Source organism: Desmodus rotundus, chromosome 10 (genome assembly GCF_022682495.2).
Source record: "Desmodus rotundus isolate HL8 chromosome 10, HLdesRot8A.1, whole genome shotgun sequence".
NCBI classification, from domain to species: Eukaryota; Metazoa; Chordata; class Mammalia; order Chiroptera; family Phyllostomidae; genus Desmodus; species Desmodus rotundus.
The window spans coordinates 100,152,623-100,180,615 of record NC_071396.1 but is presented as its reverse complement, the minus strand read 5'-3'; the positions used below and the strand labels follow the sequence as shown (position 1 = coordinate 100,180,615).

The window sequence follows — 27,993 nt, the reverse complement described above, 5'->3', positions numbered from 1 at the left end:
AACAGGGGCAGAGTCATAATTGGCCTATTTAGAGTATTTTGCATGTGAATAGTGTGTTAGTGAAGCATCCCTAAGTCTGTTGTGAGTGACATGGTGATTAGAATTTAGATTAGGGAAAACACATTCTGTACTTTATCAAGGACAGTAATTAGTTCAGTCAGTAAAAGTTGATTACAAGTAACGATAAAGTTAGATTTTTAGTACTTAATTTTAAAATTTCTTTATTAAATAGTAAATTTGTTCTTAATATAAATGGTAGTATCTACACTTATTTTCTAGCATATCAGAATAATTAAAAGAGCAATGTGTTCACTGCAGAGTATAATCAGGCGATTTATATGTTATGGGTAAGTTTCTACGTAGTTTTTAGAAAATGTAATATTATTATATAATCTTTCATATGTCATCATTTTCGAAGGTTTAGTAATTTGTCACACCATGATAAGTTAATGATATTTGTGAAAATTTTCTCGTGTTCAGGTAAATGTTTGATCTGTGGGGATGTGTTTTAGCCTCTGATAGTCCTCAAGAGGGCATTCTAAAGTTCTTTAATTTGTTCCTGCTAACTTAGAAAGCCTGCTATGTCTATCATTGGGGGAGTTAATGTGAGGGCTTGAATTTCCTCCCGGTTCAGTCGGTGTTACCTTTTTTGCGGGCGCTGTGTCAGTTCGTGGAAGGTCATGGGGTGCCGATGCAAAAGCAGAGTTCTCAGTGGACGCGAGCACCCACTCCCATCCCCAGCGGGAGCAGCCCCGAAGTTGGATGCGTTCGCAAATCGGATGCGTCTTGGTTCTTGTTAAGGAAGAGCATGAATAGTTCCCAGATGTGAGCTTAAGTTGAGATAAAGAAAACATTAGTCTTACATAAATGCCCCTTTCTTTTAAATTAAAACGTTAGTCATCTTAAAAGATTACAATATTGCTTGAAAGGGAATCACCTTCTATCTTCCTCTCAAAAATGAAGAATTAAAAATTCACAAACTCTGTGCTAGCTTCTTAGCCTGCTTTTCTTTTCCTTTTTGTTTTGTTGTGTTTTAATTGTTTTAGCTGAGCAGATGCTGTTTCTTTATTGCATTGGTTTAAGTACTAACAATCAGTTGGGGGGTGGTGAATGTGAAAAATTAACCTTATATGTTTGTCTTCCCTTTTTAACCTTTTAGCAGAGTCTCCTGGGAGGTGACATGGATATGGGCAACCCAGGAACCCTTTCGCCCACCAAACCTGGTTCCCAGTACTATCAGTATTCTAGCAATAACCCCCGAAGGAGGCCTCTTCACAGTAGTGCCATGGGTAAGGTGCTCCTCTGTTTGAGTGACTGATTATTAGCAGTCTTGTTTTTTCTTCCTTTTTTTTTTAATACCACCCTCTCATCCTACCCTCCTTCCTCCCTCCCACCCCCCACAAGGAAAAAATTCATAAAATTGTGCTCAGTTGTCAGGCTCATGACTCCCCCTCAATGGTACATGGGTGGGTGTGTTAACAACTTACAGTAACAGAACTATTATGGTGAGCACTTATTTCTTATGTTCTCCTGGCTGCTCATGTAAGAAACATTTTAAACAATCAAAGCATTAAAAAGTTAAACATCTTCACTTTCAAGAAAAAGGCAGAATTTGATCTCTGCCAGAATAAAGGATGATCACAGTACCATCATTCTTCTCAGGTAACAATTTAAGGAAATCTGGTCTAATCTGAAAGGCTTGGTAGTTTAATCTGCTCTAGTGAGGGACATGGGCCTGCGGGGAGCTCACAGCCTCTTCGTTTTCTTTCAGAGGTACAGACAAAGAAAGTTCGAAAAGTTCCTCCAGGTTTGCCGTCTTCAGTAAGTACTGCTCTCTCCTCTTTGCGTGTTGTTTCTTTCATTCTGCTCGTGAGATGTGAGGGCCATGGGACTGCGTGAGGTTCCGTGCGCTAGAGCAGCGTGGTCTGTCTAGAATGGGGACGAGGAAGGAATGACCTGCTCCTGACCCACGCTGGAGTGATTACTGGCATGTTCTGGAAGACTAGGTGGTTGTGTGGATGCTTATTCAGCAGGTTAAGCTCTGAAGAGAGCCTTGAAAAGGTGCCTGGAGTTCCAGGAGTTTTACCTGTGCAGAGCTTTCAAGAGAATGAGTATTAGTTTCATGTGTTGGTTAAATTCTTTGTCAGTATTATAATGATTTATGGATTTGCATGCGAAAGGAGATTTGTGGAGAGGATTTAGAAAAAATTTACATGGGTTTCAGCCCAGAGTGCAGAGAGAATGTCTCTATTTTCTAGAGAGGTTACTGAATAAAGACTGCAAGGTAGCTGAATCAGTAGCCATTTGTGTCTGGAATACCAGGTGACAACAAGAATCCAGCTGTAACCAGAAGCATTCTGGGTGTTTTTAAGAGCTGGAGCTATGTGGAGGAGTGGCTGAGTCCCTCCAGTCCCCACCGTAGCAAAGAGAGCTTGTGATCACAACAAAATATGTGCTATCTTATTTTCAATTCTTAATATATATTGTATTTTCAAATTTGACATCCTGGATATTTTATTTAGAACTGGTCTGTTACTAATGGCTTTCTCCTTATATAAATTAAAAGATGAGTGCTTCAACTCTTTTCCATTCTTCCTTCTTTTCTATGAGATAGATATTTTGATGTAATTTTCTGTTCTATAGGACACTAGTGTTCTTAGGAAAGAATGATAATAGGCCTATTCCCATACTCTAAATCATACTCTAAAATCAACTTATATTAGATTTCTGAAACTATTACTAATCAATGCTTGCATATTAGTTATAATTTATTTTTAATAAATTAGAAGAATAATGGTCTTTTGCAAAATGCACTGTTAGATTAACCCAAACACCTGTGTATTTCATTTGATTCAGTTCAGTTCATCTAAAAAATTAAGTGACTATATCAGAATAAGTCTTACTAGGGAAAAAACGAATTTTGTATGCTGGTTTATCATAGACATCGTAATGTTGAAGAGGCATCACAAAATTATCCATAAGTACAGAAAAATGTTTTGTAAATACAACTGCCAATGGCATTTAGAATAGTCACTTTGGACTGCCAGTAAGTCACTTAAAAATGTACTGAGTGGTTGATTTTTTGATTTTTCCCTGCTGTATTGAAATTGACTAATATCTTCTCAGGTTTTTATAAGCATATTTTAAGCTTAAAGTTTGTGGTGGATTTAATGTAGATGAAACTTTAGCTTTTAATAGCTTTTGTGACAACTTGAAATGATACAGTCCTCGCAGCTGTTTACATTTTAAACGTGCCTGAACCTAGTGCGGACGGTGTTAGTGCAGTAAGTGGACCTTCGAGTGTTCTGCAGTGATGGAATCGCTCTGCTGTAAAAGCCATGCAGAACTTAAAGCTGTGGGGCCTTAGTTATGCCTGGGACTCAAACACTTTTAGTTTGTTTTTTCTGGTGCCGAGGTAATACAGAAACCTGCAGTTTCTAAGGGTTGCTTTTGTGTGGCATTAGATATTGTCTTTCTGCTCATTCATTGTTAACAACAGTTTCTCATAATTCATTGTAAATTTTTAAGTATTTCCCTGGAGGGATCAGGCCACTATAGAAAATGTCACTGGTATAGTTTTTTCTTTGCTGTGAAGACACTATATGTGTGCTGATAGGTTGTCATATGTTCTGAAATATTAAAGTATATTTCCCTTTGCAATAAATCTGGAATTGGGAGTTTAGTTTGCGTTATTTAATTTTGGGGTTTGGGTGGTCAGTTTAGGATTTACTCTTCATAGAAAGCATATCTTGGCTAAATGTTTTAATGGTCCTTACAGAACATTTTGGTAAATAGGGCCCCTTTTTTGAAAGACAAGGAAGGAAATTCTATTGAAATGGAAATTTTATCCTTTTTTTGTGTTCGATTTTCCATTTTATTCAAGAAGAATAAGCTTAGTTTGGTTAATTTTTAGAATTCAATCATCTATTTATTGTCATTACTTAAAAAAATCTCAGCTCTCTTTAAAGAGCAGTTTAACTCAGTTTACATTGGTGTTCTTGTGTTTATTGATTACATGTGTTACCCCAACACAAAGGAGAGATTTTATTTTGACCCAAATAGACGGTCTGTGGGAGACACTGCTGTGCTTCTCTGCCCAGTAGACCTACATCTCTGCAGTTTTACAGCTCTGCTCTTCTTACTCTCTTTTTAAGCTCAAAAAGTTGTAAATATTTAGTGGTCAGAGATACCTCTAAAACTTGCTTCAGATGTATGAAGATTTTCATCACAAATACCAAAAAAATGGGGGGTGATAAAAGGTTTCTTTTGGAGTGATTATGACTAAAGACATTTGTATGTTTTCCTCCATACATATTTACCATGATAAATAGTGATAAATCTGTCACAATCTGTTGTGTCAACTCAGTTGTTTTTTTCTTTTCAAAATGAGTCTTTTCCTTAACATAAAACAAAGAAAATTTAAACTGTAACATCTGTAATCAGATATAATCCGCAACATGACTGTGATTCTGAGGCTGGGCTTCTTCTGCGGCCATGAGGCTGGGTCTTCCCAGGGATCCAGGAGAGCGAGGAGGGCCTGCCTGGCTTGCTTTTCGGACCACGGCAGCCTCTGTGGGAGAGAGAAAACATACGCCTGGCCCAGCATCAGAGCATGCTGCTGGCAGGGTCCTGGGCTGTGTGTGTGTTCTGTGTGCCACGTCTCAAGACCCCAGGTCGCTGCAGAAGCATGTCCGTGACAGGGCTGAGGAAGAGCCATCCTGCAGGATTTATGGCACAGGCGCAGTGGAGGGGGGAGGTCTGTCCCTCTGGACGACAGAGGCCTGTAGTTAGAACTAGGAGGGCTTTTTTTTTTTTTTTTTTAAAGGAAGGGCTGTGTGAAATGACAACTCTAATTGCCCACAAGAGCCCTGTTAGTACAGCAGAACATTTTCATGTTCCCTGTTCAAGTTTTAGTATGTTGCTCTTTTCAGTCACATTCCAATTTCTTGTAGCCCTTATCTGCTGATGAGACTTCAGTAATAAAGCTTTGTCCTTAACTGAAGCCAGAATTTGTTTTTCTTATCTAATTTCTTGAATCTACTTGTGAAGTTCTTAGTTGTTTGATTTTGACATCTTGGTTTTCTTTTTAAAATCATTTATCATCTTAAATTTAGTGTTTTTCAACTTGACTGCTCTTTCCAGTAAATTTCTTATCTTTGCATAACCTAATAATCATACATATTAAATCATGAATTTGTGCAGAAAAAATAACCTACTGTAAATCACATTTTTTGGAAAAATCCATGATTCTTAGAAATTAACATAGAAGCATTAAAATCTAGAAAGCAAAAAAATTTTATACTGTGTAATTGAAAAATATTTTTTAAACACAAAGAGATCCATCACCTTTCAGAAATGTTCTGTAGCCCACCAATATGTAAATGCATAAAACTTTCATTTTGTTATAATTTGGAATGTTTCAGAAGGATGCACATTTTACCAGAAACTATTAATAGCTACAATCATTTCACTTCAAACATTGGTGGAATCTATGTCCACTGCTAACCCAGTTTGGAAACTTCAGTGAATTTACTGTCATTCTCAGCTGAAATCTCTAGAACTTTAGAGTTCTTGGGAAGTGAGAAGTTTTATCTTTAGAAATCATTTGTGATCTCGTGTACCACTAGTTGTCCTTTATTCACACCGTACTTTTCGGTAAAGTCTATTTTCTGTGTTGAATTGCGGGGGGGTTGTTTTGGTTTGTGTGTTTGTTTTTTGGTTTGAAATTCAGGGGGTTCTGCTAAGCTTGGTATTAAGTAGTCAGAGATCATTTTGGATAACTGAATTTTAGGAAAAACAATCTCTACTATCATAAATATTCTAAAATGAAATTTGGAGCCTCCAAGAAAATTTGAGACATGAGTTAATTGTTATGTGAATTTGAAAAATAAAAACTCAAGCTGTGTGAGATACCAGGTTTAGTAATTTTTGTAAGGAAAGAACTCTAAATGAAATAAAATCTTAAAATTTCTATGAGACTTTCTTTTACAGAAGAGACGATTAGGAATGTCAGGGAAAGATGGACAGTACTGATGGCATTAATTGTTCTGTGTGTTTTTCATTATACAAAACCCTTCATATTTCAAACAGGATGCTGAGTTCATACCTGAAGCTTTATTTTTGAAAAAAAAGACAAAAAAGACCTTTTCTCCTCAAATGCATGAAGAAATCACAAACAATTTAAAGAAGTTGGTAACTTGTGTTTTCCTTATTAGAGACCCAGAAATTGTATATGATTAAAAACTGAGTACTTAAAGTGAGTAGTTTCCCCCATCACTTTTACAACTGATTATAAGGAAGTCACAGTGATGCTTTATCATGTGAACCAAATTTTAACTTCAGTGGCAGTATAACGTTTGTTAAAATGAAATTTATATGAAGTTTAAAATGAACTGCAAGTCACCTGGGCTTCATCCTAGAAGTAGCCAGCCAATTGTGTAATGAGGTATAAAAGGAGGAGTCTATTCAAGGTTCACTCCTGGAAAAGGTAGATACTTTGTGAAAAAATAGAACTGTGGGTATCTACATTAAAATATTCAACTTTAAACTTAGTATGCTCATTTTTAATTAAAGATATTAAAATATTAGGTATGGATATTAAACTAGTGCTTACTAATTATGAAAGTGTGTAGGCAGGAGGAAGGCGAAGGCAATGCAATTAAATCATCCCAAATAGGAAAAAGGTGTCATTCATACAATTTACATAGAATGTGTAATGTGACACTGGGGAACACTTTGAAAGTTGACAAAATACCCACCATAGAGTATTTATTATTTTGTGCAGTTAATACTGAATGCAGGAAACCAAAGGCTTCAAAAGTTCAGCAGATTCATTGTTTATTGTTTCTTTGAAAACCAGTCTTATCCTCTCCACAAAGCAGTTTGAGGTTATGCTTTTTATGAACGGCGGGTTATGAAACAAATATAGGAGAATTTCTATGTTTAAATTTTCATTGGGGTTTCTTATAGCATGAAAACTACTTGAAAAGCGTACAACATTCATGCAGATATGTAACATGCATACCATAAGCCATTCCAATCTCCAGGAGCTTGCTAGAAATTTCTCTATTTTTCTTTAGCATTTTGGAATAATAGCATTTAGTATAAAACTGGAATCATTTGTTGAGAGAGGAGAAATACATTTCAAAGAGCTCTCATTTTAAACCTTATTTTATCACTTTCACTGAAGAGTATGTTTTGGTGTGAAGTCTTGGACTCCATGGGAATGGTTTAATTATTCAGAAATCCGAGATGCTGCTCTAAGGCTGCTTTACCTAGAGAGAGAGTTACAACAGGGCTTGAATCCATTTTGAAATTTTAAAAACTTGTTTTGCCCCTGTGAATTTATTTTATGTTTCTGAAATAATATAGATGGTTAGCTTAATATTTGGTTGGCTACATTTTTGTAAACTTAGATTTCATTGATTGAATCATTCATTTTTATTTTCTAACATAGTGATTCTTTTTCTCATTTTTTCCCCCCAATCATTGATAATTTCTGCATTTCCAAGGTGTGCTTCCCGGTTTCAAATATCTAAAGGTTTTGTTTGAAAGTAGTAAATCGAAGTTAGATAGATTTTGGAGGACTAAATAAGATTCTCTCGTAATATGTGGCGATAACCCTAAAACTAATGAGTTCCTTCAAAAATAGCAAAGTTTATTTCCTTGAGCAGGTTAAATTGTCAAGGTGTTGACAGACACTAGCTTTGTTTTTCTGGGGTTTTATTGTTGTTGTTCTTAAAAAATAAACTGCAAAAAAAATAAAAAATAAACAAACTGCACCAAATTCTTGAACTGAATGTAACGTTGCATTTCAAAGCAATAGCATGAGATTCTCAGCCTCGATCTCAACTGTCCCAGGCTGTGTCTGTGTGTATGAGTGTGTTTGCACATTTTAAAGGAATACGAGCTTTTGTAAAATGCAGTGCAGAATGTGGAGTTTTAAATACTCGATTATTTTATCTCGAAACAGCAGCGTGTGAATGCTTCCCGTTTTTTTAGTTGCAGCTGTTGCAGAGGTGCAGAGCTGGTGAGTTTTATGTTCTGCTTGAGCTCATGCTCCCTCTTCAGAGAAATGAAGGTAGTGCAGAAAAGTCTGCCTTGGTTACAATTTCAGGGAGGAATCAAGATCTAAGTTTTGGTGAGGAGTTTATATTTCAGTTTTGAAACAAGGTGCAAATTAGATTTTGAAAAGAACACATTATTTAATAAGCGTATTTGTGTTTTTAATGACACCCACTATTGTTTCTGTGGTCTAACTCAACTTTCCCACCTGAGGAATTAATCATCAAGATGCTACGAGGATTATAACGTGGTACATCAGCGTTTACTTCTAGCGTAACCAGGAGAGGATCTGTGTGTATATGAGACTTCACTAAATTTATTTTGAGTATTCAGTGGAACAGAAGACTAGGGACATTTTCTGCTGACGTCCTCTTCATAGCAAATTGTAAAGAAAAGTTTTTGTTGTGTCACTAGAATTCAGTTGTGTCTACAGTGACAGTAACGAAAAGGCATTTATTTGGGAAGCAGGGACTCCTATTGGAAAGACTTCTGTTTTCTCAGAGAAATGACCCTTGTGGTATGTTACTCACCCATACATATGAAAACTGTCACTGTCCCGACTTACTATTCTCATTTTAGAAAAATGCTGTTTTGAAACAATTACTTTGATGTTATCTGAGAGTGAGGGCCTAGCTGTCTGTCTATAGTAGTCTCCTCCCTTCCAACCCATATCATTCTACATATGCCTCCTGGATTATACTTACAATAATATTGTAAGTATTACAACAATCGGCTTCATTCCGCCGATGGGCACAGTGTGTCATTATATCATTAGCTGCTATGAGGAAGCGGTTTCAAGTAGGTGGCTGATTCTCAGCGTTCATGTTTTCAAGTAACCCTGTTTGGGGAATTTGGTTGTTTCACAGGTGCTCAGGTGTATTCACCTAGGGTACAATAATATTTTCTAGCTTGCTCATTATGAAATGAACTTGTAGTACAAAATAGTTCAGTAATAAGTAGAGTATAAAAACTGGGGCTTTATCATAAGAAAGTCTAATAACTTGAGATGTTAGCAGATGGGCTAAAAATAAAACTTGTCCAAGGATGTAGCAGTACTAAATTCATTTGTCATTAGTACTTAAGCTGGGGTTTTTCAAAGAATGAGCATGGCCTAGTGATTAAGATTTGTTAAGTCAATTTGAATTTTTTCAATCATTAAGCTAAATAGAAAATAAACCTATTTCCATAAATATTGTACTATATGAAAGTATTGTTATGTAATAAAAAGGTACAAATTCTGGCATTTGGCATTTAATATTAAGACATATGCTGCATGAGTAAAATTTTGTAACCAAAGCCTATGGGTCTCTCATACAGTGCCTCTGTATGAATTTTATTTTTAGATGTATGCAAGACACTGCCACGTACAATTTGTAGCTTAATTGATAGTGCTAGGCAAAAGAAAACAGAATTAAGCATATTTACTATGAGCATATATAGTTGGAATTATAAAAATCAAACCCCAATAGGTATTTTACTTATAATTATTCAAACCCCAATAAGTAATTATTTATTTATGAAACAAAATAATGCTATTTTGTTTTTCCCTTTAATAAATTACATTAACAATCTAGCTGTTAAGTGGAACCCTATAATAAAATGGGAGTGCCCAGGGGGGAAAATACATTTCAGAAGTTTCATTCATTCATTCATTCATTCATTCATTCATCTCTTTCTTCATTTATACTCATTCAAAATATATTGTTCGACTAAACTAAAAACTAGACATACCATATATCATTGAACATTTCTCTCTCTTCCATGTACTATTTATTATAAAGCTTCAAAACTAATGTTCTTCGTGTTTAAGGAAATTCGCATTGTTGTGTCACTCCCATCCCAGTTTGTAGGAATGGCCTTAGCATTTGAAAGAGCATAAGGGCTGGCCTTTCGAGACAGTTGTGTAATAAAAAAAAGCAAAATAACATACAGTGTAACACAAGGACTTTTTGTCCTGTAGGCTTATTATGTAACCACCTGAAAGGCCTTGTTTTACATACATCTCATTGCCTTATGCATATTACTTTGAACTGTATTTCCAGTGATGAGTATTGCAATAAAAGTTGCATAGTGGGGTAGAAATAACACTGCACTAGAAATAAAGACATCTTCTTAATTTCGTATCTAATATCTTCTATATAGTCACCCAATGGCCTGGATGAAGTCACATTTCACGGTCTACAAAACAGGTGTAACTCGTGCCTGCCCGATGAGATGATGTTGGGCTTCTAACAACACACCCTTACCATGGTGTTTGCTCTGTGCCCGACACTGAGCACTTTGCAGCTGTCAAATCACTTAATCTTACAAATACCCTGTGAGATGTACTACTACTTATTCATGGCCCAGGAAATGGAGACACAGAGCAGTGAAGAAACATGTGCGAGGTCACACAGCTAGCACGTTGCAGGGGTGGTATTTGGATCTGGATCGTTAGTCTCAAAAATGACTGTGTTATTATGCACAACGCTACGCTGCTTGTGGCTCTTCAGAACACTCTGCAGACCGAAAAGTTCCTGCATCCTGGTGGTTGTTCCTGAGCATGTATTTAATGATCCAGAGTAAATTAAATATTTGGAAGTTTCATCTCTCTGTAGAATGAGTCTCAGTGCCCCCAGGTAGGGCGCTAGTTAAAAGGTACAACTCCCACCCATTAGGCAGATCCATTAGAAAGACTGGACAGCCCAGGACAGCATTTCTGTAAACAGAGACAGTCTGGTCTGGTTAAGAGCATGGAATCTGATCAGCTGGGCTTGTAAGTGGCTGAATCCCTTCCTAGCTTTGTGTCTTTGGGCACATGATGTAATATCCTTAAATTCTTCCCTGAAAAATGAAGAAAATATATGTATCTCTTAATGAGGTTGTGATAAATAAATGACAACATACTGTATAATAACATGGTTAGCATAGTCCTGTCACATTGTAAAAACCCGAGAAATGGTAACAGCTAATGCTAATAACGATAGACACTGGCAATGTTAACATCAGCAGCAAGGTAACTCCCTTTCTTCTGGCTCTTGAGAAAAGTGTAACATCTAGCTTACCGGAGGAGTTAGTAGCAGGGCAGAAACTAAGACCAGGGTCTCAAATTGCATGCAGAAGAATTCTATCTAATGAAGGTCACTTGGTTTTTCTGAAATTATGAAACCCTGCAAGTGCTTTATGTATTGCTTTGTCCTCACAGTAGTGTCTCTGTCAGGCCAAGACATTTAGTCAGCCTTTTTACTCATTACTCTGTCTGCAGAGTTTGTGTTGGAACTGTGAGCTCCATCGTTCTTCTTTTGAAATGAGACCTCAGTCCAAGATGACAAAGCTCCTCATGCTATGACTCCCTCTGCCAGTAGCTGATTTTTGCCTAAATCAGCCCCACCTCTAAGTCATAAGGAGATTCATGCTGCTTCTCTCATCTTCTATCAGTGCTATTCTGTAACCCGCCAGAGCTGGGTCCTCCAAGTGATGCACGTGTCCACTTCAGTAGAGCTGGTCTGGTACCCTCAGAGAAGAAACGGTTAGGCCTGGGGTCTATGGTATCCAGCAGGATGAAGATGAGTTGACTAGGGGGGTGTGTGTGTGGCAGTTTGTTTTTCTTATAAAGTAAAACAGAGTTCGATTTGTTTAGGACTGTTTAGGTGAATTTCTAACATTAAACAGTAATATTTATACAGATGTTTTAAGGGTAAAGTCAAAGAATTGCTGGATTCTGGCCTTTGCCACCTTGTAATGTGTTTTTTCTCAGTGCCAGTGCAAAATTCATAAAACTATTTTTGCTTGTCAGCTGTGGGAAACTTAAAACAATTTTTTTTTTATAAGGGCTGATTACTTAACTCTTGCATTTTAGGGGGGAAAAAGCCATCTGGCAAAAGGGGTAGGGGGGAGAGAGCACGGTCTCTGTATTCTACCCTGTCTTCTCTCAGCCAATTTTAATTTACAGAAAAACTGGGCACCGCGCTGGGTTCCTGGGGGAAGGTCCTTTTTGGCCGGACCTCTTGCTCATGCCCCAGAGCAGGGACCCAGCCTTCGGTTCACAGACGCAGAGTGGTTCCCGGTAAGCCGGACAGATCCGGAGGCGCCGCCCTCATCTGCAGTCATTGCCACCTTGTGGATTACAAAGGGCAGTGGTTCTCCCAGACTTCCATTTCAACTCGGCGTCTCGTCGAGAGCACACTCCGGCGTGGGTCGCTGTGCTCCTCCCCAAAAGGACCCTTGCTTGTTCAGCAACACCTCACTTCTCCACTCACAGTTCACTTACAATTCTGATGAGAGTGTTTTTTCAGGAAACACACATTTCACTTTTTGACCTAGGAGCATCTGTTAGAATTTTTTTAATACTACTTTGGCATTCTGAAAGTGTTAATGTCTTTCATATCTGTTTAATGCTATTTAGGGATATTTATGATCACCTCTTGGTTACTCAGGGTAAAGTGTGTCGCAATTTTTTTTAAACAGACAGGAAAGCATTCACATGAGGAAACAGATTGCTTTAAACATGTGCTTCCTGTGACAGTAAAAAGAACAAATTAGATTTAACACTGTGTAATGAATGCATAAATGTGTACATTTAAGCTTTTAAAAGCTTTATGTTCAGTTCTGGTCACCACAAAAATTGAGTCATCTGTAAAATTTAAAGATGCCTCAGTTACTCTCAGATTCCTGAAATGCCCAGAAATTGAGATCTTCACCTGCTGATGCCTCATTGGAATCATAAAAAGCATGATATGTTAATGTTGGAAAGAACCAGGCCGTTATAGGGCACATTCAGAGGTTCACCAGGTTAGGGTCTGATTCCAAACGTTTAGCAAAAAAATCAGAATGTGTTGAGGGACAGAATGAGCGGGGATTTTACTACCACCTTCCTCCATCTCTGAGGGTCAGCACAAAACATCTGCTCTTCACAACCCCAAGTAGTCCTCTCTCTTTCATGAAAGAAAAATAAGAAATTCGGATGTTTACTACTGGAGCCCACTCAGACCCCTTTTCTCTGTGATTCAGTCTGCACTCATGTATGCTGGCGGCAGAGAGCGGCTAAAATATGAGTTAATATTTCTAATGAGATGCGCATGTGGAATTGGAAGGCATGAGCCCTCCCCCCAGAAGAGGCTCCCCTCTCCCTTCACCGTTTTTGTCTGGGTTCTGAGGGTGGTGGGTTCTTCCCCCTGTGCTTTCAAAGCTAAGGATCTGTGGCTCGTTCACTATTTTTTTCTTTTTCTTTTTTGGCCATGGAAGGCCAGGACAGTGTCCCTCAGGGGAGGGCACATAGTTTGGGGACATCTGACTCTCTTATGTCACATACTGAGGTACTAATATCCAAACAGACCGCTTGTCGTTGCACGCTGGGGCAGTGCTTTTTTTGGCTGCCGTGGCTGAAGTGAAATGGGCAAGCTGTAGTCCGCTTGGCATCAGAGTGGGCCGAGGGAGACTGGGAGATCAGAGGCAGACTGTGAATGCAAGGAACAGCCAATGGCTAACTTCCTTTTTGTGTGTCACTTGGCAGCGATGAGACTGATGGCGATTTTTTTTTTTTTTAACGTGGGTGAGAGTTCAGAGTCCTGGGAAGAGCTGTAGACGCTGTTATTGTGCTTCCTCATACAGTTGACTTGTGTTGATTTCTTGAGGCCACTACAGCTGTTCCAAGTGCCAGCTTCAGGGACTAAATACATGGCCGTGGGACTTCGATGAAAAAGGTAATCAGAGGAGAGGTGATCCACACAAAATCGTGCTGCTGATCTCGAGGATGTCATAGGGAAATCAGATTCTTGCAGAAGGCAATAGAGCCAAAGGGGACGATATGCACGTGAATGGATACTCCCTCATATGCCGGTACCAGACGATATTTATAAATTATCACTGCTCCACGCCCTCATCTTCCCATCAAAGATTCAAATCCGTTTTGGACTGTCTGGAAAATGCAAGGCTAAAATAGCCAGATTGTCTTCTGATGAAATTACCTTCTGCTTTTTGGGGAGGTTGTTGCTCTTGGGTTAGTCACATTATTTTATTTGAAGATTCATTTGGAAAACAGTTTGGGAGAATTTCTAGTCTCCCTCAAGACTTCCCTCCCATTCCTCTGTTTGCAAAGAGCTTTCCCCAAAGGCGAAAAGAGCGAGTTGCCATCTTGAGCAGTGAATTGTGTGTTTAGTGAACACCAAATGGTCTCAAAGTTACCCTAGAATTTTCAATATATCTAGTTGCTTTTAAATACTGTTTATTCCCCTAACCATTTGTCCAGGATACTAGTAGGATGACCAACTTCTGACAGCCCTAAAAGCAGGGAAGGAAGCTTGGAAATAGAATACCATTTGTCTGGTAATTAGAGTGTATCTCTTAAGAGTTCGGGAGAATGCTGATTAACCTTTCTGTTCCCACATTCTCACATAAAATTAGCACACCTTTTAAATTATTATCTAGTATTTAAACACATATTTTTGAATCTTCTTAGTGCAACAGGTACTGTAGAGAGTAAAAGTGTGTTATAGATTTCTGAAAAACTTCATTTTTCTTACATTTTAAATGTTCTGTTTGTGCAAAATTTCGAGAATCACCATAAGGGCTTCTTTGCATTTTTAATTTAGTAACTAACATATGAATAAATTTGCATATTAATTAGTTGCAGATTAAATCATGCATACATAATTGCCTCCTTACTGTGTTTAATGTTTGTCAAAATCTCCAGCCTGGTTTGATGGATGTCGTATGAAAGATTACAATTTGATGTACCCTTGGAAGTATTTACACCAATAATGCGAGATTCTTAATAGCAGAATTCTCTAGTTATATACAGTTACTAATAAACATGTAAGATAGGTCCATGTCCCTTTGACTAAAATTTTTTCTTTGCACCAAATCATTTACTATTCATAATCATTAATGCATCTCCTAATTATACAGCATATGTCTGTTAACCCTTTCATTGCTGGCCTTCAAATGGTAGCTTATTTCTTTTTTTGCCCCTTAAAGAAAGCAAATTATTTGATAGTGTTCTGAAATTATTGCCTTCCCTTTTACTTATTTCTCTGCTAGTATATGGATGCACCTCCATTGCCACTTACTTGAACATACACATGAGACTTAATATGATCATTTTGTATTTTCTAGTTAAAGACCAAGAAATGACTCATGTGCACTCACTTTGTAGCTGGTGGGCTTTTGCCTCTTTTATTAATGCTGAAAAGAATCCAGACATTTCTGATACTTCATATTAAATGGTAGAAAATATATATGTGGGTGCATATATAGGTATAACATATTTTCATAATATATAATATGGTATATATATATATACACACATTTTATTTAGAAGGGTAATTGAAAGGTCAATAAAATTACTGAAATTGTATTTTATTCCCTTTGAATATTGTAACGCATTTAATACATTGTCACCAACTAAAAGGGTGGACGTGATTTCTTTTTTGTGCTAAGATTTAGATCTTTGCAGCAGAAACTGACTGGAGAATAGATGCTCTTGATATGACATAGTTAAAAATACATATGCCAATAAGTGTTCTTTTTAATTAATTCCTCAGGTATTTAATTTCTTTAAGTTTTATTTTACTCATGTAAAGAGTAGACCAACTGGCATATTTTTTTCTATGTTGGTGTCGAAGCTGCTTATCACTGTATCGCCCTGCATTAATGAGTATCCCTACTGTGCAAAATTCTATCAGAAATGATAGTGCGAATGTCATTTTTAATTGGAAGTTTATACAGTCAAATTTATAGTACACAACAAAATATGTGTACATCGTTCTGCTCCAAGCCTTTTTTAGGCTATTGATCATTTTGGTTTAAGTATACATTTTTATCAGTCTGACTTAAAATTTAGTTTGAGAATCTGAACAAGTATTACCATGTTTACATTAATACCAGTTTGGTGGAAAGAGGGAAACTAAGGCACAGGACAAGTCTAGGGGCCTTTAATTGTAAGAGGAGCAAATATAGGAGTTACCAAGTCTAATTTCAGGGATCCTTTTTAAACATGAAAACTTGCTAAGCAATATTTATATCCCACCGAAGTTATATTAGCTGATTTCTGTCTGTTTGAATTGTTTAATGCCTTGCATCATTTATATGCCTAGTAAAGAGACAAAGGTTAAAATGCATGAAAGCGGAAGAAGCTGATCTCCTTCCTTTGACTCTTACAGAGAAGGAGTAATGCATCCTGATCTGCTACCTCAGCATCGTTTCTTTTTCTTCCTGATCGCACGGCACTACTCATTGGTTTAGCAGAAGAGTCTTTTGCAGCACACAGCATTGCCTTAAATTATTTAGCAAAGAGAAAAATGAAATGAAAGCTGCAAAACTTATAAAAGGCTGAAAGGAGTCAGACCTGAAACATCATGTTTATCCCCACAGCATTGTGCCTAGGTAACTCAGGGCATATGGTATGTAAATGGTTTGTGGAGATCCTTGCCAAATCTGCACACGACGGGATAAATTAAGGACAGGTTTCCCTGGGTGTCAGTCCCACACTTGTGGCCACACACTCTCTGCGCCGATGTGTTCGTTCTGTTCTTGTCTTTCAGCAAGAGCATCACACAGCATTCAGTGGCTAAATCTGGTCCTCTTCCGGCGTCTAAGACATTATGTTTCATTCCTAAGAGGTGATTTTATAATTAAATTTAAGATATAGTATCAGTTTGCCAAAACTTCCTTCTACCCCCACATTTTAAAAGTAAGATCTGAATATTTTACCAGTATATCTTTGGATATTAACCCATTTAAATGGGTATTTTTGACAATAGAAATGATGTGCCTCTTAGCCACTGAAGAAAGATGTTACTAAATTGTGACTTTTAGGATTAAGATGTTTTCTTGGACAGGCAGTGAGTTATTTTGAATAGTTAATAATTTTAGTCTCAAGTTAGCCCAGTCCTAATTTGTGAATTCAACTTGATAACTCAAATTACTAATGTCCGTTATTTGTAAATTATTTTGAACTATATGTTCTCCCTTCTAGGAAAGTGAAGTCACTGTTCACTTCTTCCATTTGAAATTCATTTTAATTATCCTTTTTTTAGATGAATTTCTTCTCTAGCCTGAGTATCTGAGTCCATAGTTTCTAACACTTTAAATTAAGGATCATTTTGACTTACCTCGGAACTGTGGAATTGGAGATTTGCAGTAGATACGAGATCTTTTTCTCCTATGATAAATCATCAACATATACTGAAGGTGCATTTACTCGATAGACTTAATTCTAAATACAATACAATATTAAAAGTTACTTCAGGGTATGTTAAAGTATGTGCAATATGATTTAGGATGTCAGATTGTTTTTATTATTAAGAATAATGCTTTTATGAAATCAAGTTGCTATTTGTTTTTAAAGATAACACTCTTAATTAATATTATGGTTTTGTTTGAATTGAGTTTAGGCTCAGTCCCAACTATTACCATTTCATTTATGAAACACAGTGAGCATGCTAGTTACTGTATGGAGAATGGAATTAAGCTCAGTCCTTATCCATTGCTGTGTAAAGTGGGTAAAGTGAAGGAAGAAAATACCCTCCAGATCAGCATAAATCAATACCACTTGACACAGATCCAGTTTAAGAGGCAGGAGAGTGGTCATGGTTTTGGAGGAGTGCATATAATTTTATGCATTTTGTAGCTTGTGAACTTGGACAAAGTTTTGAGCTGATTACTCTATGACTGTCTCTTGGTTCAGTGAAACTACCTCTGCACAGCTGTGCTCCCAACTCGAGAGACCAGAAACAGTGTTCGCTGGAAAACAAGCTCAGGTCAGCCTTCCGCTTTACTGGGGACTTGTGGTCTTGAAAGAATAGCCATGGGGATGTCAAGCACAGTATAGGAAACAGAATAGCCAAAGAGCTGACAGAGAGGACCCACGGTTGTGAACAATGGTGGGGGGACGGCCTGAGGGAGTGCGGTGTGCTGGGTGGAAGGAGGCAAAGGGGGAAGAATCAGGACAACTGTAACAGCTTAATCAGTAAAGTATAAGGAGAAGAGAAAACAACTTTCCACCTGCTGCATTTGCTTACCTGGCACGCGCACCCCGAATGCCAGTGTGGTAAGCATTGTAGCCACTTACTGAGATTTTGGGGTTAAAATGTCAGTCATTGGACCACATTCAAAACAAAGCACTTTATTCAAAGAAGTTAAGGTATATTGAGAAAAGTGAAGATGAGTTGAGGGTTTGTTATTTTTTTAACTTTTGCATTTCTGGGGTCCTGAGCCATTGATAATGAAGATAAAATATCTCAAGAATTAAAACACTGTTTTCATTCACTGTATGATTCAAAATGACTTAGTTTTAATTTTTTTAGGAAGAAAAGAATATGAAAAGAGAGATAAATGAAATTTGCATCTCTGCAGACAGCTCTGTATAGCAAATTTAACATTCTGGCAGTTTTCTCACAAACATCTGAAAATTGGGAATGTTAAAGGAAACCCAGACAGGTTCTTAACTATTGCATCGCTTCCAGGTGTCCCCGTGATGCTACCAATGTTAGGAAACTTATAAAAGGTATAAACAACTAACATAAGTTATCTTAATACTGCTTTCAGACAGAATTTCTTCTTGTTTAAGGATATTGAAAGTGTATTAACTGTTATTATACTTAGTAAATTTTAGCTAAACCTGACACATTAAGTGTGTTTCATAAAAAGATACAGCTTCTGCCTATACAGATTCCCAAGCATATTTCAAAACAGTCTTTACAAAATGTTACTGCCTTCCGCTTAGAATTCTAGTCAACAAAGTTCCACTCATCAAAATATATATATTACGGAGGTAACTGGAAACAGGGAGTATTATTTCTATCAGATTGTCTGAAGGAGTCCATAGTTCTCCAATGGCTAGAGAGCCCTCCTATCAGCCAGAGGTTGTGGAGAGAGATTGATGATGATCTTATATCCTCACGTACACATTTAGCTTCAGTCAGACTAAGGCTCAAGTGTCAAATTTTAAAATTCAGCAACTATTTATGGCACACCTACTCCATGCCAGGCTTCCCAGAGGGTGCAGAGCAGTGGACCAAAGTTCCTGCCATTGTGAAAATTTATGTAAAGATATTCATGGCTACAAGTAGTTGTCCAAGCAAGAGTCCATTTTATGGGGCCAGTGCCACTGATCCACCTGGCGGACTAATACATAATAGAAACTGTGACCCTTAAAAATCTAAACAATTGATATAATCACACAGTCTATGATAATAATAATATATAATACAGAAATGAAATCAATTACAAGATTTACTGTAATAGTAGGTGCTTCTTTGTTATCAGCGTATTTTTGTTAACAATGAAACAAAATAACATCTTTCCTTTAGTTTTTTTTTTTCCTGCAGCATCTAAAATCTAGTTAAATGGAATGTGTTGGAAAGGACAACCAAAAAAGTTAAACATGTGGAAATGCCATGGAAAACACCTGCTTCTTTGTTTTGTTTTTCTCCATGTCATTAAGAAGTACGGTCTAGCCATATGAACATATGTTGTCCCTCCAAGAAAATGTTTATAAAATTGAATTTTTAAAGTAGACTATAGATTAAATAAATAGGAGGGGATCCTACCAAGACAAATTAAAGAATACATGAGACAAACAGGAGTCTGCATAACACGAGCTGAGTGGCAGAACAGTATCAGCTCTCAAAAGTGACCATGCAATGTATCCACTTTTATATATTGTTGATCCTATTAATTATTCCATTGAGGAAATAGCCACACTATACAAGAGAAAGGAAGATAATGAGATGCTCCAAGGCCACACCTATGAAATGTATATGTAAGTGATGTTCTGTCTGCCAGCCTGGCAAATAAAACTTGGTCCATCCCTAATCTCCAGCAAAGGCCAGGCTCATTAGAAAAAAAAATTAGAACATATGAAAACTAGGAGAACAATTCATCATAGTGTGTGTGTGAGAGGGTTTTATCAGTGTAAAATAGCTATAGGTCCATTTGAAGAATTTTGGCTAATAATATGCTCATGTTTCCACCACGTGAAGACTTGACTTACTGCTGAAGTCACAACTGCTACAATGTGTTTTCCACTGCCCTGGACTGGATGATTTCTGCCATTGTGGGAAGGAAGGAAATAAATCTCCTTTTTGTTCCTCATTCACTCAATGAGCAAAATGTGACTGATCTTCATTGTGTACATACCCCATTGTGAGGGGTGGAACAGAGAAAGTTAAATCATCATCTCTGCTCCTTAAAGTGTACACTATACGCAATAATGAAGTAGGTGCATGAGTTATTTAGCAACCGTTGATAGCATTAAACTCTGCTGGAGAATTCTGCATTCTAAAGTGGTTCTAATGTGGGAGTAACAACAGAATTTGACTCTGGTTGGCCGAGAGGTGCGGAGCTGGCAGGTGAGCACAGAGGCCGCACATCGGCGAGTGGGCTCCTGGCTAGCAGCTTCTGTGCATCTCATCCCTGGGGTTGAGCTCTTGTTTGTTTAACCACAGAAATGACTTTTGATTTTTTTATTATATTTTCAAGGATTGGTTGTCCAAAGAATCTTATTATAATTTAAGAAAAACACAGAATCTCAAAGATGAAAAAACCTGTTATAATCACAATCTAACACTTATTTGAAACATACATTTGTAAAGAAACTGAGATTTGGATAAAACCTGAACTCACTCAGGCTTAGGGAGGTAGTTAGAACTTAAGCCAGAACTTAAGCCAACATCTTAAATTCTGACCTTAATGTTATACCCCCATCTAATAAGGCCAAGAGGACAGATGGTGAGAATAGAGATTTCATCCCCGTGAACGTACTTGGTTTATGCGTCAGCAACTTTACCTCTTTTGGAAGTCATTAAGATAACCAAAAAGGCAATTTAATTTATTCTTAAAAATTTAAATCATTTTTTATCTTTCTGTCGTAGTTAATGCACAGTATGTTATTAGTTTGAGGTGTGTACCCTAGTGATTAAACATCATATAACTTATTTTTACTTTTTCGTATTTAATAATTATAAAATATAGTCATTTGTTTAATAATTGTACGAATGTCTCTACAGAAATCCTTAACTCTGAGAAAGCCTTATAGGGGCAATAATTTTTTTGAAGTATACTTATTTTTACTTCAAAAAATATGTGAAGTTGATCAGTTAAAGACTAACATTGCTAGCAAGGAGGCAGGACACCTCCCATGTGCAGAGTGGGTAGGCGTGAGGAACTCTTATGTTTATCGAGCTTCTGTGCCCCCTTCTCGCCTGCGGCACCTTTTCTGTGTAGTGGCACTAAGTAGGTGAGTGTCCAGGCCCCATAAAGAACGTGACTCACAGGCACTGAACATGTGGTTAGAAAACATGTCACCTTCTGCAGTAAAGGAGTATCCAGTCAGTGATAAGGAAAGTTGACCTCTTTGGGGTTTTGATTTATATTAATCAGTTTTTTGGTTGCTTCATGTTTAGAATGCATTTGGTAATCATGTTCAAAGAAGGCAAAATGGTGACCTTTTGGGAAGCAAATACCCTTGTCAAACCAATAGAGGCACCTTTCACGCCTCTGGTTTGAGAGCACCACCTTCACCGTCTTGGCAACTTGGCACTGTTTCGCCGCAGTGCCAGTCGTGACTGCGAAGGCCTCCTTCTAAGTCCGTTCTGGCCCGACGCGCAATGAACGCAGATAAGACCATGACTGCCATTTGACTTTCGGGCATTCCTTACCTATACCTGACTGGGTTAGTCTAGTAAGAAGCCAAAATTTATCAATGTCCACATTTTGTCAAACGATACTAAAGCTGATGGCTTTATTTCTGTTTTATTTAGTAGGAGGGCAGAAGTTTCCTTAATGGCAACATCCCTTTTAAAACAATTTCTTACAGGTCACGCTTGGAATTTGCAATAAGCCTTTGTCTCTTAGTGGATGATGATGCAAAACTTGTCTCATCGGTCTCTTATGGTGGTTTTTGTGCTTATGAGCGGGTTAGATATGTAAGTGCTTACGATGAACAGAAGGAAGAGATCATTTATTTTTAAAGCTAAGTAGTTAAAATTCAAGGTTATTTTGAGTTAAAGAATGTAACATGCAGTAGGTCAGGGATGGATCAGTGAATGACCAGCTCGAGCTTTAGGCTGTGGATCGACGTTGAGGGAACTTCCATCCCCCTCTCCTTTCTCCTTGAAATGCCATCAGTTCTTTCTCAAAGCAACTGGTTTCCAGGTTCACAAAAAATACTTTGGGCAGAGACTTCATAAAACAGGAATTTCAAAAAGGCTCTTAAATAATGGATGTGCATAGGATGCTAATTTTACATGGTCATTCACTTCCATTTTAAAATTTATTTATTTTTCATTCTTTTTACTGACTCTTTTTATTCTGGGTGTTTATCAGAGATAGTCATTAAAGTATTTGAAAATTGTTTGTTCTCTGCCCAGCGATTTATTGTTCTACTTGCTCAAGGATATCAAACAATTACATGTAATCAACACTTAGTAACCTCAGGAAATTTTTAGAATTCCCACCCCAAAGGGGGTTAACAAACCCTAGACAATTATGCTATTTAGAATCAGAATGATTTTCATTGTGATATTACATTTCCCTTTGATCACTGAGCAATGCTTTGGGAAGCCCAGTATTTATTCATAAATTTTAAAAAATTGTGTACATCCTGCACCCAGATTCCAATCCGCTCCGTCAGTCCACTTTGTCAGAAGTTTCTCAAATGAAACCCTTGATCCAGACAAACAAACATACCCAGGATTTCCTCTTTTTCGGGAATTCATTTGTACACGTGCATCAGTTCAATGGAAAAAACAGTTGTTGTCTTATTTCATTCTATTCAGGTGATTGTGGGGAGCCTGCTAGCTCTCTTCATCTAGGAAGTGCAGCAATCTGAGTCAACTTCCTCCATCTCTGTTTTGATAATGTCCAGTGCGATGCTTCCTCATTGTACCAAAATAGAAATGGTTTGTTTTTGTATCCGACTTGGAGACTGCTATGGATTACACTGGGTTAGGGTAAAGGAATTTTTTTTTTTCTGAATAACATTCCACTTACCCCAAGAGAAAGCGATTAATGATGTCCTGGGGAAAAGTAAGAAACATAATAAAGTATTTTTCTCCCTAACTAAAATATCTCTTTCAGTGTCAGAAGTATCACTTGCATTATCTTTTTCTAATTTCATTTGATATTTGAGGCGTGTGGTGAGATAGATTTGTGACTTTTGCAATTACAGATCTTTGCATGAAATTGAGGAAGGAAGAAGTGGACTTCAGTTTGAGTCATGCATGGAGTTTCCATTACAATTAAACATAAACATGTATATATTGTGGTCTTGCAACTTATTATTTCCCTTTACCAGACGCTGCATGCCAGATACATGGTCCCCAGTCAGTAGGGTAAGGCCATTTATACCTCTGGCTTGTCGCACTTCAAATTGGATTCATGCGGGCAATGGTATACTCACTATGTTCTTTCCCACAGAAACAAGAAAGCATGTAGAAAAGTGGGAGAATGATTCAGATGAGGTCAAACTAGATACAGTAATTTGGGAACCTATTTTTTACATTTATTTTGCATGCTCCTGTATGTCACCAAAACGATATATGTCTGGATGAGTTTTTATAGTACCTCCTCTAAAGCAAAATGAGAAACCTCCTCTTTCTTTTGAAGAGAAATACTGCCACAGAAAGGTAGAAGTCCGATATGTAGGGAAAGAAAGTGTGGTTAAAAACTGCCCACATTGCTTACCTTAGTAATCAATGTGAGCTACATTATAATCAGTATGACTATAAGCCATCTGACAAGCCATAAAGAAAATAAGTATTTGGTCATCTGATAAACCCTTTGGGTATCTACACATGAACCCAGGCCACATAAAAGTAACCAATTCAAGATAACAATAGGAAGTTACTGATAAAAACCACCAACAGACATTAGATTTCACAGTCTATACTGATATTTTGATACTTGGATAAAAACATTGTCCAAACCAAACTTGTCTGTATTGGAATCATAAAATACGTAATGCTCCTGTTCCTGACAATATCTAAATGGTGCCGAGAGAATAAGCTTAGACGCCTGAGAATATTGAGATGATCTGTGTGTTCTCTGAGTTCTTCATGTTATATGGGTTTACTTCAAATAAATATTTCCCCTTTTTCTGACAAGCGTATTTATATGAGATAAGTATTTTCTCCAGGTATATGTGTATTTTGAAAAAAAATGTTTAAGATAATTAGATTCCAATAAAATAAAATCAATTTTTTAAAGTAAAAAGCTTGCTAGCTTATTAAGAGAACATAGTGTACAATCTGAAGATCTCAATACAAAAAACATACAGGAGCACAGACAGAAAGTTTGTTTGTGGTCACTACTAGGCTGTGAGGCTGCTCCAAGGTATGGCCGTCAGATAAAAATCATTTTCACTGTGTGTGTGTGTTCACATCCTCTTTTGATAATCAAATTCTTCATGAAGTTCTGTTCATACTTAATAAAGTTTTTTGTCATTGCAGTTTTTAAATTTATAGTTTAAGATGGATATTAAACATAATCTCCCCTTAGATATAAGTTGTTACCATTTATTAATTTTTTTAAATATAGCAATGCATATATGTGCATTTACTAACTAAACACCAGCATTAATTTAGCCTAGGAAGTAAATTTCTTGTTTATAGCGACTCCTACTGGAGAGACTGGAAAGTAAAAAACTCCCAATCATTTAGCTTCTTGAATAAATTAAACTCAGTGATGCCTCCTTTTTTCAATGAACAAGGATAACTTACATAAAACCTCCTTCCCCTGACTTGGGAAAATTTACTCTTCATTTATGTTTAAATATGAGACATAGACTTTGATACTAAAGCATCAACAGAAATTCTAAGTACGTGCTCGCTGCTCCTGCCGGTAGCGGTGTGTACTCCAAACAGCTGTGTGATTTGGTAGCTTTGCTTAGTGGTGCAAACTTTAGCATGGTGCTATATGTTTACATATTTTTTCCTTTTGGTTGACTTCTGTTACCTAAGTCTGTTTTAGGTAGAGATTTTTTCCCCACTGTCCTTTAAGGCATTCTTGCACAGAGGAAGCAGAAGAGGAGGACCTAGGAAGTGCACTCTCATTGGTAACACACCTCTCATTTACGCCTTAAAAGAAATGCTTGTGTTAAGATGAGGGAACTAAAACTCAAACCTGTGAGATGACTGACGTGGCCCCTGTCACACTGCTGTAGAGGAGCAAGTTTGTGGGTCTCATGCAGATAGGTTTGCTCCTCAAGTGTAAGCCCCTGGGACTCCATAACTTTGCTCACATCCTCTGTCTTGGTAACTTTGTGGCCTTCGGAATGTCACCTAAGGGTCTTTGCACCTTAATTCTCTTATCTTTAGAGCAGGAATGATAACACCTAACACGGAGTGCTGTTGTAAGATTAAACAAGTGCAGGCAATTGTATGTTCTTTAAATTGTATGTCATGTACACGTATCAGTTAACTGTTTTATTACCACGTTTTTAATGAGATAGATATTTACCTAAGGTGGTTATTTAATGATAGGTTCGCTTGTTCCTTTATGGTATCGCTGTATGTCTATGACTATCTCTGTTTTTGTGGGGGTATGCAGTTTAGCTAATTGAGCTGTGCTAGGCAAAGGGGAACAACATTACAGAAGTAAGCAATTATTATATTTAAAAGATTTCGGTGTTCAAAGACTTAAACAGGAGCATGTAGTTTTCAACTTCTACCAAGTTATATTCTGGGGGGAAAATGATATTCCCTCCATGTGATCATTTATTCACTCAACTACTTTATCGAATACCTGCTTTATTCTGGACAATGTAAAAGGTAAGCTGTATGTGTATGTGTATGTATGTGTGTGTTTATGAGGTTTATTTTGACTTGCAGTAACTGCAGGTCATTATTCGGGGAAAAAAAGGTAGAATTTACTTTAATGAGATCTGTGTTTGGGAATGAATAGGTCAGTTCTTTACCCGGTAATGTTTTGGTGTCTTATTGTTTAACATGTGTATGATTGTCCCTACTTCACAATTAAAACATTTGTCTTTAGCCCTATTTTTAAATTTTGTTCAAGGCAGAGGGTCTCACCTCCTCCACCATGTGGTCAGGTCTCTGAGGGCAGAAGTGTTGGGTATTTCACTGAGTCTTGTGCACGTCCCAGGATGGGCCACAGCTCTTCACTCAAGTGATGCAGAATTGGAACATTTACTTTTTCTTTAACGTGGTCATTCGATCATTCAGTCGTTTGGCAAGTTTTTACTGAATGTCTGTCCTTAGAGGTGATACTATACACATGCATTGGAGATTTCTGGTCAGACAGCTCCCCCAAATTTCTTCTGACAACTCTAGGTATGTGTCCCCAATTTCACCTCAAATGTATCTATCAAGGACTTTTTGGAAAACCATGGAAGAACATGTAAACTTTAGAGTATAGGAAAAGGTAAAAATAATGTGGACGTATTTTAAGTGTCCAGCACTTCTAAACAGTAGTTTTATAGGTAAGAATTTTTTTCTCAAAAGTGGCAGTAAAACCACACCTGCCTACACTGTCTACATATTCCGTCTTTGGTGGTATTTGTAGCTAAGCACCAGCAAGAACGCTGGCTTACTGGATTGTGTGGCTGACCCCCATTCCTTATCATTTCAGTGAGGACACTCCACTGCTAGTTCAGTAACTTGCCCAATTACACTCCGATTAAACAAACAACAGACCAGGACAGGGTCCCTTAAAAGCTGGCTGCTGTGATTAAGATGTCTTAAAATTATTATGGAGCATGGATGTATGCACATAGCCTCAGTTGTTCTTTTACTTCTGTGCTAAGTCTCCATGCCTCACACTAAAAATGTATCATGGGTGATGTTTCTGTCACTGAGAAACTTCAAAGTCTGAGTTTGCAGAAATGTCTCAGTTTACAAGCCACTGACTTGTGTTCTGTGATTGAAATGTACTCCAAGGTCAGCAAACCAAAACCTGAACAAACATCACTGGATGATATGTTTAGTGTCTCACCAGTTATAATGCCCAGATCACTTTTCAAAGAGGTCTACCTTTATTAATCATTGCATATTTGTACTTTTGAAATTTCAGACTTCCTTTCATTAGTTAATGAAACCTGGGAGCTTAATGTTATAGTCCCATTTTAATTTTTTGAGTCCCATGTGCTGATTGGTCAGTGTTTAAAAATCTCTTTCACCTTATCAGATTAAAAATATTTCTTTATGCACATGTTAACAATATATTTAAAAGCAAAGAAAGCTTCCATTTTTAAGATATTAATTATTGTTCATTAAAGTATGAAAAATGTATTTATACTTATGTATTTTTCAGACTATAAGATGCACTTTCCCCCCCAGATTTGGGGGAAAAGGGGGTGCATCTTATAGTCCAAATGTAGCTTACCTGGCTCCCGGGGGCGGGGGTGGGAGGTAGAGCGGGTTTTTCTTTCTTTCTTTTTTTTTTTCCTATTTTCCTCCTCTAAAACCTAGGTATGTCTTATGGTCCGGTGCGTCTTATAGTCCGAAAAATACTGTACATAATTAATAAAACGGCACTTATGTTTCCAAAATATGTAAGAAAAGGCATTTAATGTAGAGGAAGCAGAATGGTTATTTATAAAAATAGCTAAGAAATCTTTCTAGCAGTCCATCTATTAAAAGTTATGATCCAGAAACAGGCTTCTAAATAAGGGGATCTATAAGAATCAACAAAAGAACCACCACCAAAAAGGAAAAAAGATCCACCTTATCTCTCTGAATTCCAGCCTTTTTCTCCCAGTCTGGGTGTTTACTCACTGCCCTCTAGGAGATGGGACCCTGGTCTTCAGTAGGAAACACTGAGGGCGCTTTAAAGGTTACGAATGTGATCCTGTCAGACTGACAACTAACTGTTCTAATGAGGAAAAAATCCTCAAAGCATGAAATTTGAATGAAATGTGTGATTATAATTCAAGTACTGTTTACACAAACCTCTGGGGACCTTCGGAATAAATGCAGAGCAAGTGAGTTAGAC

At 37.3% G+C, this 27,993-nt stretch overlaps 1 protein-coding gene across 19 annotated transcripts in view; it reads left to right on the top strand.

The window, feature by feature from the left end:
• TCF4 (transcription factor 4) overlaps window positions 1-27,993 on the top strand; it is a 336,085-nt gene that overhangs the window by 210,314 nt on the left and 97,778 nt on the right. For 13 of the 19 annotated variants that reach the window (XM_024580643.4, XM_024580644.4, XM_053912222.2 and 10 more), the window contains 2 exons: window positions 1,160-1,289; window positions 1,772-1,821. The exons of 2 other annotated variants lie outside the window; for them this stretch is intronic. In XM_024580643.4, the coding sequence (XP_024436411.1) occupies window positions 1,160-1,289; window positions 1,772-1,821 (180 nt within the window). The remainder of the gene's footprint in view (window positions 1-1,159; window positions 1,290-1,771; window positions 1,822-27,993) is intronic. 4 more of the 19 variants (XM_045187981.3, XM_053912221.2, XM_053912218.2 and 1 more) reach the window with 1 other exon arrangement.